Source organism: Indicator indicator, chromosome 1 (genome assembly GCF_027791375.1).
Source record: "Indicator indicator isolate 239-I01 chromosome 1, UM_Iind_1.1, whole genome shotgun sequence".
NCBI lineage: Eukaryota > Metazoa > Chordata > Aves > Piciformes > Indicatoridae > Indicator > Indicator indicator.
In genome coordinates, this window is record NC_072010.1 from 21,535,249 (window position 1) to 21,547,806 (window position 12,558).

The 12,558-nt window shown below is 40.3% G+C and overlaps 1 protein-coding gene across 1 annotated transcript in view; it reads right to left on the reverse strand.

The window, feature by feature from the left end:
* The window catches only part of ATP8A2 (ATPase phospholipid transporting 8A2), a 293,926-nt gene that overhangs the window by 21,856 nt on the left and 259,512 nt on the right, over positions 1 to 12,558 (reverse strand). Inside the window, exons 33-34 of the mRNA XM_054386416.1 lie at positions 10,437 to 10,525; positions 4,263 to 4,367 (exon numbers count right to left, since the gene is read on the reverse strand). Of these exons, the coding sequence (XP_054242391.1) occupies positions 4,263 to 4,367; positions 10,437 to 10,525 (194 nt within the window). The remainder of the gene's footprint in view (positions 1 to 4,262; positions 4,368 to 10,436; positions 10,526 to 12,558) is intronic.

A 12,558-nucleotide genomic window follows, 5' to 3' on the forward strand; every position in this document is an offset into this window, starting at 1 on the left:
ATCAAATAATCTAATGCTGGCCACTAACTGATTAAAAACAGAACAAGAAACAACCAAAAAAAAATCCACTCTCAAAGGGAGCTCTCTGGCAATTCTAAGACAAAGAAACCCTCTGAAACAGGAAATCTACTGTTGCAAAGAGGGTGCTGCACAGCTTTGCTTGATCTCCATTAGGTGGCCAGTGGAGCAATGAAGCGACATGAGTTTCCAAAGTAAAGTTTGCATTGGTCCCTAATCAGGCTTTACTCCACCTGAACTCCTGCTGACTTCAATGAGAAGTTAGATGGAGTGAAAAGTGAATGAGGACTTGAAGATTTGGCCCGTTATGAGCCAAGCTTTAGTTGTAAACTTATTTAAAGACACAAAAACCTCTGCAGCTGAACTCAATGCCACTTTTGAATGCAAACTCGTAGAAAAACTGTTTGTTTTCTTTGTGTAAATCTTGCATGTTAACATGATTAGGTCTGCTGGGCAGGTGTCTCCATATGTCCATGTTTCCTTTGGCATGCAAGCTGCCCCTCTCACCTCTCCAAATTCATGTAAATTTCGTGTTAAATCCTGCCTTTTGTTTCATCAGAGTGCCAGGGAGCCCCTCTCCCTTCTTGAACCAAGGCTTGCTCACATCACAGCTGGGCTGGAGTTCAGCCCAGCACTGCTGGGTGCCAGGCTGGGGAGGGCAAGTGCAGGTACACATCCTCCATAAGCAGTCTGGCAACTATGGCATAGGATCTATCATCAGCCCCTTAACTGTACTCTCCCTCCTCTATTTCTTAAGCTATTTCTGGAGTTGCTAGTTTTCCAGATACTCCACTCATTCCCCCCCTTCCAGTGAAATCTCCTGTTCCTAGAATCATCTGATTTTGTAATTATCCCACCTTCCAGAAAAGGTAGGTTTTGAGCCATCCAGATATACCATGAATGAGAACACAAGCCTTTACAGCTTAATACAAGCGATACAACCCCCAAGCATCACTCTGATATTACTTACAAGGTTTTTGAGACCCAGCTGTAGTGCTCAGAATGATGACACTCTTCCCTGTGCAAACCAGACACTACTCCCTGTGCTACTACTTACCCTGCTGTTTGCTCCCTGCCCTTAGTACAGCAAAACCATGCACCTGTTTTTTTAGATCACTACAAGCAAATCAAATTTTAGAAACTGTTCGAAGGGCTGAGATTCACCAGATGTAATGAGTAGAGTACTAGTGAAGACAATTTTTTATTAACCGGAAAAGCTGTGTCTAGCAAGAACAGTTGGCAGGGTGAAGACCTTCTTAGGCTATGTGTATTTAGGTATCAAGTGGATACAGGTCTCGCAGCACTCCTTCCCCAAGTGCAGTGAGAACCCAGGTGCTATACTGCTCACATTTTACAGAAATTCAACTGAGCCACAGCAAACTGTTGGCACCCTGTTGTGCAAGCCTAGATGCGATCACTGCCCTCCGGGCTTTGTGAATTGTTTTTTGTTTAGCAGATTCATCCTAAACATTCATATCTTGCACTTCGGTTTTTTTGTCTAAGGTCTAGGCAACGATAGAAGCAATTAGCTCCTTAAGCATCTGTAATTGGGTGTGATTTTTTTTGTGGTTTGTTTGTGGAAAAACATGGAACAAAAATAGTGTCTGCTATGTGGGCCAAGAAAATAGACTGTGATGACAGCCAGCTTATCTTCCACAGCTGCCTGAACAAACCAACACCTAATGGGTATGTGTTCAGGAACATCTCCACCAAGAACTAGCAATGTTACTTGGAAGTGGACAGACCTGTGCAGTTTTACCATAGCTCTCCACTTTCTATTGGAAATGAGGAGACTCAGGTTACTTTCCCTTGCTGCATAGTGTCACATTGCCAGAAATATCCCAAGAGCAATGGGGCTGTGGGCAGGAGGTGAGAGCTGAGCACATGCCTCACAACTCATTTCCACCAGCTTCAGCAAAGTTTTTAAAAAAACATGAATCAGAAAGACTGTAACTGCAGAAAGTTCACACTCTGCCTCTTTCCTGCCCTAGTCCTTTTCTTTGGACAAGCACACAATTTTCAGCAGGTGTGAAAGAGCCAGGAGACAAACAAGAGAGATAAAAGACGGAACAACTCTGAAGAGCACTCAAGAAGCCACATCACAAGCACAGCACAGCAGCTCCTAGTAGGCAGAAGCACTCTACCATTATCTAGTTCACAGATGGACCACCCAGAAAATCTGGGAGCAATTAGGAATGAGAACAAACAAATGCATGGAAAGAAGTGGGGGAGGGAGACTGGGAAGGAGGACCAGAAGGGATTCCTTACATCATCTCCATGCAAGCGTTTCGAGAATGAAGTGAAGCTATATGGAGGAGGAATGCAGATGAAAGAGTTTGCAGTGAGAACGCAATAAAATAAAAGGCTATGAAAACATGCATTGTATGAATGAGTTACAGCATGGCCATTAAATTTACAGAAAGTCAGGACAGTGTGTAAACAGAGAAGAAACTCATCAAGTTCTTGGAGGCATACAGACACAAATAAACAGATCAAATGCTAACTCTCTCTCTCTCACTATTAACAGTATGTCAACCTGCCTTGCAACATAGAGCATTCATCAGGCAAAAAGTTGAATCACTCTCCACTGTCAGTAACTGGCACTCAATACTGGCAGGAAAACATAAATGTTACAAACCAACACTAATGCAACTTTACACCCAATGCACAGATGAGAACCACAGCAACAAGCCAAGAGACTCATACTACCAGAGCCACATGCCTTCAAACAGTGTTTTTTGCTGGCCTGCATTCCACTTCTCTGGAATCTAAACAGTCTACAAGTCAGCACCTCACAACACCAAGTTACACCTTTCTTTCCTGGGAGGCTGACCTGATTTTGGTACCAAGTGCTTTGGCTCCAACAGACTTCACAGTGACTGCTCAGCCCTCTAAAAACAAGGCCCATTTTTAATTAAGTACCTGATTTCAGGCATCTTTGTTGGTTTTAATTGTTGACCTGTGCTGCCAAATTTGCATTTTCTTTTTGAACAGTTTGATGTTCAATTTGCGACTCTTGCAAGTAAGCACAATACATAAACTGTGTTTTGTAGGAACCAAAAGTCACATCAGAAGAATGACTCAAAGTAAAAACTAAACATCCCAAGTGTTTTGAAATGATCTTAATCAATAACACTGTGTTTACCTTGTCTTGGCTTCTGAGAAATGAACGCTGGTCACCAAGGACATCTTATAAACATGTTAAAGTTCAAACAAGCATTTAAAAAGTTTTTCACTCTACTATAATCTTGGTAAACTCATTCCCTGATAATTTTCACTAAAAATAGGGCTTATTAACTCACAAGTTCAGCTGAAAAAAAAATATATCCACTCATCTTAGCAGCAGCTACAATATGGCAATTAGTTTACCTTAGAATAGACATCAAAGGCTCAAAGGATGACCCTGCCCTAGAAGAACAAAATCTTTTAAAAGCCCCATTCCACTCAGCTTGCTAGTTTATAAGGTTTGCTAAAATCCAGTTTAATGATCATGTAGTTTCTTAGCAAGTCATGTGGTGCCATATTGTGAGTTAGTTCTAAAACCTTTTTGAACTTGGGGAGCTTTTCTGACCAGCTGATGCAGAACCATATTCTGAGACGGTAAATCAAACTGTTGGATGTAAAAGCCTCAGTATGATTTTCTTTGGGTTCATTCAGAAGAGACAAAAGTTCCCACACAACACATACTCTCCCCTTACAATGAAAGACTCAATAATAGCAATACGTTCAAGTCCATATGGTATGAATATAAGAAAGAGGCACAACTGAGAACCCTTAAAAACAGGGGCTGCACTGGAAAAAAAGCAAAAGCATTTGAACAACAACAAAGAAAACCCCCAAACAAACAAAAAAAAATCCCTTAAAGTGAAACTGGCACACCGGATTAGCCAGTTCTGCTTTTAGAGGGATTTTTCTTTTTTTTTTTTTGGATGACATGAAGCAAAGTCCTTTCAAAATCAGTCTGGCTCAGTGGCCAGGTAATAGCATTACATGTTACCAGGCAAGAGACTGAGCAGCAGTTTCCAATACAGCCTCAGAACATTAATGCAGGAGAAATTAAACTGGAAGGGCTGATTTCAGTAAGGGGAGCACATGTGTATATAAAAAGGAATAATAATAAAAAATATATTACAGGAAAGAAGCCTTCTTACCCTATCTTACCCAGATTTGAATAGTGAATGAAAAACAGGGAGGGAAGAGGACAAGAAAGATCTGTTTTAAACATGAACATGAACTTGCCGCACCTCTTCCCATTACTATCACGAAGCATGGCTTTTCCCAGCTCTCTTGTCTTCGTCTCCAACTCCTGAACTTGCTCCAGCAAAGTTTTATGGTAGGTATGCTTGGCCCTGTTCCACAAGGAAAAGACAAAAACAAAACAAGAAAGTCATGTGAACATTTGTTTTACTACAAAACCCAAAATGTACCTCTCAGGTTAGAGGCATGCAGGTGACCCTTGAAGGAAATAAGGCACAGTGTACGCATGTCAGTTCAGGTTCACAATACCTGGGAAACGTTACTCAAGAAATGAGAGATCAGAAAGCCTTTAAATTCAGCAGAGTTCAGCTGCTTCAACACGCCACTCAAAATCTAACCAAGCAGCAAAGCTATGGGACTATGGAGACCTGACACTGCTGCCGTGGGACTGCTCAGGACCCAGGCATTCAGACAAAAGAGCTGGGTTTCATTGAATATTCATGGCAGTAAAACATGATTCTACTCTGTCTTTTGAGCTATCCATGGCACTGCTCTGAAAACCTGAGGAGAGTCTTGGATAATAATTGCCATTCAAGCCCCTTTATTTTCATTTATCAGTCTCACATGACTTGGAAAGGCACGTCTCTCCCCGCTGAGCTTTCAAAGTGAGGACACAGCCAGTCTTGTTACTCTATTTCCTCAGCTTAGGGATTCAAAGAGTAATCCACATATCACATGTGCATCCAAAATTTGGAGAGCAGTGTCACCCATGAAGAGACTTATGCCTTTTTATCGCCGTTTCACCTACTGCTCCGGTGCTATTACACCTAAATTAAAAGACAGAATATAGTCCCCTGTCTTGACAAGTACAAAGCAGTAATACAAAATGCAGAGATCTTTCTCCAGTGGGCAGTGTTGCTTAAAGTGTCCCATGAGATAATATTGATTAGCATGTGACTACACAATAAGCTTGACACAAGATGGAGCCAAGTCAGCTATGACACCACTTGCTTCATGGCATTAGAATAATATTCTTCAACTCTAGAGATGGCAAAAACATCTTTAAAGTTTTATAAAAATCTTACATGCAGATACTATATAATCTTGAGACAATGCTACAAAACAATGTCAAATTCCCTCTAGCAGAAAAATAGTAACTGGTGTACATGTAATTAAAATAAAATGAAGATGCATTTATTTTTAAAAAGCATGATTCTTATTACTCTTTCCACTGGGAATAAGAAACAAAGGCCACAAATTTTTTCCTGATATTATTTTAAATGACAGTGCCTTGATGTTAATACTAGGTTATCTGGTCTTTGTGTCGCTGAATTAGGCCCAAAATGTCTTAAAATAAGGAGCTAAAATGGAGACTACTTTTCAAAACACATCTGCATTTAGAGGGAAGAGAACAACAAAAGAAGCATAGCAAAATCTGGAGGTAAAGAGTATCAGATGTAGATAGAAGAGCACCCTATTAAAACAATCACCAAATGTCTATGATTTGAAAGGAAACACGAATGTACTGTGAAGGAAAAAAAAAAAAAAATCAGTAGCAAGGATATTTCAAAACCACAGAATGTTTCAAGAATGTAAGACTACCAATAGCTGCACAGACATTACTTAGATTCAAGTTCCTGTAAGTAGTTAGGTTAATGATTAGTCTGAGCTTCTCCTTGAGAAAGGGAAACTATAGCCATTAAAATGAGAAAGCTTTGAGCTATTCTTATAACCTTTACAGTTGACTTTACTATCACTTTCTAAGTAAATACATTGAAATTTTGACCCTGAACTTCTACAATCCTTTATAACCAGTGTTCCCACAGACAAGAACACAGAAATCTACAAATTATTCAATCTCTCCAAAGGTTCCATGTTTATCTTGCTATAAACAGTAAGAGAAGAGAGATGTTTTTCTTTTCCCTTTGAGTGAATATGAATTCAAAATTTAACACAATGGAGCCCAAGCAATAAAATCCAGTTGGTGCAGCACAGCACAAGGAAGCACTGTACTGATGTTTCACAATATGAGATCTTGTGTTTGATGTTCAGCTGGAATTTGATACATGACAAAGTCAAACTCACCTTTCACTCACACACCAGGACACTAAGATCATGGACCATAAGAACAGGCAAAAGGTTACCTATGTGTTATGGGTGGCCCTTTCCCTTCCAAGTCAGGGAAGTACATAGCTTGACTTCACTGCTTCAGGAAAATACTTAGGGGATTTGGGAGGCCACAATCTATCAGGGAAAAGCATGGTTACATTCATAAACTTCTCTCAGACATTGTGACATCTCTATTCCATCTCATTACCCTCAACATCATTTTAGGAGCCTTGTGCTCCAGGGACTGCAATTGTGTGCAAGGATGAGAAGAGCAACTCATACCTGTCAGTTACACTGTAGAGCTGGCAAATGCAACATGCTTCTCCCTTCATGGCAAGAAAACTATATCAAGTTTTTAGTAATAGTTGGAAGGCTAAAGAAATTTTTCACTGTAACACTAAGTATTTAAGACACCAACTATTAATAAATTCTTGCGCTCTTGCCTTATTTTCCTGGAATGCATTCTGTGTTTTTATGATTCTCACACAGCTTTGTGGCTCAGCTATTTTGAGACCTCCTAGCACCAGTGACACATGCCAACTGTGAGGAAGCACTCACCTTATAAAGCTCAGTTTGTTTCAATGGTAGGACAACTGGGACTATTACAAGGCAAAAAACAAAGCCACTGGATTCTGGATAGTGGACCGAAGTTAACAATGTAGCATTGCAGCCAAGTATTAATAAGCTTCCTGCTCATTTTAAAGAGTTTTCCACATTTCCCTGATTCACTTTAAATGGAGAAAAAAGAAAGGCAAATAAAACCTGGATCTGCAGAGCATATGGAAAATAAGAGGTGCACTGACAACCGTAGCCTGTGTAACAAAGGGAACATGTAAAAGTAGCTCTTTCTTCCAGAATTAATGTTTTGGTAGTGGATGCAGCACAACAGTTTGAAAACAAAGATTTGCATGGGTTTGAAACACTTTCCAATCCTGTTTAATTTTCTTCCAGACAAAAGCTGTGTACTGTTTTTGTGGCTTCCCAGCAGCATTTTGTACTGAAATTAGGCATTCACGTTCTGGGTCACATGGAAGCTCATTCTGTGGACATATGCTTTATGTCCAAAAGAAACCGAAAGGGATAAATTCCATGATCATGAGAAGTCAGAGCTGTTGGAATTTTATGGCCAAAAGCAGATTCTGCTGATTTACAGACAGCAATGTGGTATAACCACTGCTATGTAAATCTGCCGGCTGATTTCCAGAGACCTTGGGCTCAAGTTTTGGATGGCAAGCTTCTTGGAAAGGAAACAGACCTTCATTCCTTCCACATGGCAGTGCTGATAGATGTGTCATTTCATTTATCCTAGTTAAAATGTTAATGGTGTTAATTTTTCAGTGATGGGTTTAAAAAAAAAAAAAAAAGGAATAAAGAAAAAAAAAGTCCTGCTCAGAGAAGGTTTTTTTCACTTGCTGTTGATAGGAGTGTCCCATTTAAAATCAGCTGGGAAAATATCCAGTCTATCAATCATATATGTTTGTCTTGAGAGCTTCACAATCTCTGTACATTCTCGGTCTGAACCACTGAAAGGATTATGTTGCTGAGACTTCTCAAAGAAATAGTAAAGGCTGAGTCAGCAACAGTTTTAAATGAGTAATAGCTGAGGATGACCCTGTCTTGGTCTGGGGCCTGTTTTATAGTTCTTGAGTCATTTTTACCAAGAACTGATAGGCACAGAGGATAACTTCAGGACATGCAATTATCATGAAAACATTTAAAAAACTAAAGCATAATCTTGGATGCCTAAATACGTATTTGATCCCTGATGCTGCAGACAGCTGAGCTCCTGTTTAGCTTGACTCACAAAAGCAGTCCCACTGACTTCTAAGTAGGTAACTTTAAATAATGCCTGATGCAGGAGCAGGGCTCATTATGCTAAATGAATTTTAAGGGTTTTCTTTGCAGCTTTAGAAAGCAAGTCACACACGAAATAACTGAATTTTAAATATTTTGGCCTCACCTTTACCATAAAAAAAAATCTCTGCTGTAAAAGTAACAAAAACCCCTCTAGCATATTAGACTATTCAATCATGGTTTGTCCTGAAACAGAAATTATACATGATGGACAGGTTGCACTGGGTCAGAAGGAACTGTCAAAGGTCACCTTGTGCTGCAGTAAGCAGGGACACCTCTAACTAAATCACACTGCCCAGCACCACATCGAGTCTGATCTTGAACATCTCCAGGGACGAGGCCTCAACCACATCCCTAGGCAAATAATTATGATACTTATCTTCAATTTTAACATTGTAGCTTGTGAAATTAAGCCAAAAAAAAAAAAGAAAACAGCAAAACATTTAATTACTTCTTACTGATTAGTAAATATGCCTACTAGTTTAGTTTAGCTGTGTCACCAGCTCTGTAAGAAGATGACAAGATTTTTCAGATATATGCATATAATCTAACTTATTCTTCTATGCCAGTGTTGGAAGTTTGCCTATGTTCAGGAAACCTTCTGCCTTTGTCAGCACTTTTTGTATTTCTCTGTAAAGAAGATCAGTGAACTTCCAGTGTTATGTTTATGTTTGGACTTTATGATCTTGAGAGGTCTTTTCCAAGCTAAATGATTCTATGATTGTAAGAATCTTCTTGGCTGACTGGCAGGTCATTCCTGGAGCAAAATACAATGTGTTACAACGCTTTCACTTCAAGCCTTTGTGACAAGCTAACTTATCTTCTTTCTTCACTCCAGCCAGGATCTCCCTTTTTACCCACAGTTGGAATGCCTTGGGTCCTCCTTGTCCACAGTTATTACACACCCATGTGACAAAACCTTCTTAGTTGTAAACACAGCTTTCCAAGGGAAAGGACAAGCTTTGGTGCCTAAGGCATTAAAAGCAACAAACCACCAGAAATTCTAAATGAAAATAATACCTCTGCATTTCAAATTACAATGGTAGAGAACTTAAGTTGCTTCTCTTTAAATCAAAGTTCTTGAAATTGCTTTCCTTCTGCAATGCTTTGAAATCACAGTTTTGAGAGAAGGGGATTACATGAGCTTGTATTTCACGAGCGTTGTTCCTACTCTCTAGGCAGGGAAGGAACCATTAAGATTTTACTCTAGCCACAGTGAGCAGAACATTGCTCTTTTCTCAGTTAAATCTTGTAAGACCCACTGTTGAGGAAAAATCTAAAAAGCAGCTCACAAAGAATTTGGAGCTTTCTTGATATGAATTCATAGTGCCACATTCTTACTTTCTACCCAACCTTAGTTAAATTGAATTAATTACTTGCTTCTTTTTAGGAAGAGGAAATCTCTGATGTCCTATTTAAACTTGCCTTTAACTAAGGGATAGACAGCACAATCATAAGATAGCGCACCTCCATTACTCAGACAAAGCTGCCTCCTTCAGATTCAGGACTAACTTCATTCTCTCACATTGCTGGTTGCATTGGAAAGTGAAAAATCACTCCCATTTCACTTTGCTCAGAGGTATTCCAAATGAGTACCATCATGTGGCACTCACTGAAAGGCTTTGTAGTTCTTCACATAACTACTCTGTTCTGGAGAGAGCCCACCTGGAGTACTGTGTCCAGTTCTGGAGCCCCTATTCCAAGAGGGATAAGGACATGCTGGAAGGTGTCCAGAGAGGAGCCACCAGGATGAGCAGAGGGCTGGAGCACCTCTCCTATGAGGACAGACTGAAAGAGTTGGGGCTGTTCAGTCTGGAGAAGAGAAGGCTCCAAGGTGACCTTCTTGTGGCCTTCCAGTATCTGAAGGGGGCCTAGAAGAAAGCTGGGGAGGGACTTTTTAGGCTATCAGGTAGTGACAGGACTAGGGGGAATGGAAAAAAGCTGGAAGTGGGGAGATTCAGGCTGGACGTGAGGAAGAAGTTCTTCCCCATGAGAGTGGTGAATGCCTGGAATGGGTTGTCCAGGGAGGTGGTTGGGACCCAATCCCTGGAGGTGTTTAAGGCCAGGCTGGATGAGGCTCTGGCCAGCCTGATGGAGTGTGAGGTGTCCCTGGCCATGGCAGGGGGTTTGGAACTAGATGATCCTTGTGGTCCCTTCCAACCCTGACTGATTCTATGATAACAGTCTACATAACTGGTGTGGACAGTATGTGCATACAGAATAATTCTGGTAACACTGAGGACTGATTTGGGACTTACGCTGTCCATGCCACGTCTTTAAGAAGGCACGCAGTAGGCACGAGGAACAAACCAAACCAGAAGTATCCACATCTTAACACCATTCCAGCCTGTAAAGGAAAAAAACCAAATAAATAATGAATGTTTTCAAATAATTTACAAGGAAAAGGTAGAGTGATGGCATCAAACAGGCACTATACCCATGATCTGGATGATGCTGCAGTTTCTTGGTGGGGGGGAAACCTCAACTCCTAACAGAAATTATGCCTGTAATTAGCAAACAGCAATGGCACTTCTCATTGCAATCACTCCTTATGCTCTCAAATTCCTGAGAGATCTAGAAACCACCTCCAAACTCAAACATTTTGACCAAATCTTTCAGTAACATTATCTGTGGATCCAGGCAGACAAATTTTAACTCATAGATGAAGACTACTATATTTAGCTTGCACTTTTGACTCTTTTGTGCCCTTTGCTTAATCTATCCAGTGTTCTAGATCTCTGAGGAGCATCAAACTGACATTAAAAAAAAACCTCAATTCATTTCTCACTAAAATGTTTCAGAGATGTGTTCCACATGGTTTTTGGGGTTGTTTGGGTTTTGTGTGTGATTTGTTTTCTTTTTTCACAAAGAGCAATACATTTAAACCAGCGTTTTTCTCATTGTTGGAATACTTGAAGAAAAACTTGGCAGGATTTCAGAAAGAAGGTATCTGGAACCACTGAAAGTCCCAGCATAGGCACATAGTTATGGAACAAAGCTGAAATACAGCACTACTTATAGAAATGTTATTTTAGGCCATCAGAAACTTTCACAGATAAATTAATGGTGAATAAAGCCTGGGTTTGCTACACAGGAGACTTGAAATGACTTCACCACCTCTTGCATGCACACACACACTTCCTGCAAAGCATTTTACAGACAAAGTTAAGCTACAGAACATTGAACCAAACAAAATGTCTACTAGCCCTTGAAATTACACTGTAACAAGAAAAAAAAAATCTGTAGCTATACTCTAAGGTAAATGTGGTTGACCACAACAGAAAGAACTTCCACCACTCACTATAGCAAAGCTTAAAAACTCATCACACTGCATTAATGGCCAGGATGTCCACCAGTAGCATGCAACATCTCTTCCCGGTGTTGATCTCACCTCAACACTTCAGTCAGATTTAGCAGCAACTTGCCCTTGGACTGCTATGTCCTGAGTATTTCTAAAGGAGTTTTTCACTTGTGAATGTTAAATCCTTCATGCTGTTGCTGGGCTGGCACTTCAGGGTTAAATCTTGTACCAGACCCAAGAGCAAGCCAGACTGTTCTAAAACATTTATGGATATTTTGCCACCCACACAGACAGTAAGCACATTCCAGTGCCAGAATCAGCTCTTAGTTATTCTGGAGCCCTCATGCCTCCATGTGCATGAGAATGCCAGAAGCATATGGGCAGTATTGATCTGTGCTTGAAAAGGATGGACAGGAATGATAGGGAAATCATAACTTCGTTGGCTAAAGAGCTGAACTGTAATAACACAGCGGCACAACATAATGAGATGTATCCTCCTGCTTTGTTTTCCTCTGGCTGTGACCCTGCCAGCGCTAGCAGTATAACCATTTCCACCGCCCATCCTTCCATTACCTGTGTTAATAAAGGCTAAAAAAGGGCCACAGTATTTTATAGGCATTTTCTCATATTTTTGTTTCAAATATTTTACGTTCCCCACTTTCTGCTTTTCTGGCTGAAAGTAACTTGACACTTTCAAAGTGCAGAAAAATCGGAGTATGTGTTCATAGAAGTTTAAATGCTATTATGATTATTATAAAGGTTGACATCTCTGTCAATGGCTATGAATTTGGACATCCCATGTTAAGCTTAACACCAAAAACAACTTAGTGAGCCAAATACATTTGCCTGCAATTATGCATTTTACTCAAGTACTATTCTGTCCAAAACCTACACCATAACAGGAAATCTATTAATCTCATCTGAATCCTGACAGATACTCACTCGACTACTGGCAAGCTTTTCTCCACACAACCCTCTCCAAGATTTTACTCCGTTCCTGAGCTCATGTGGAAGGTTTCTTCCATGCTCATCTTCAGTTTCCTGTTGGAGTGATATGACTGCTCTGCTGCATGACAGTG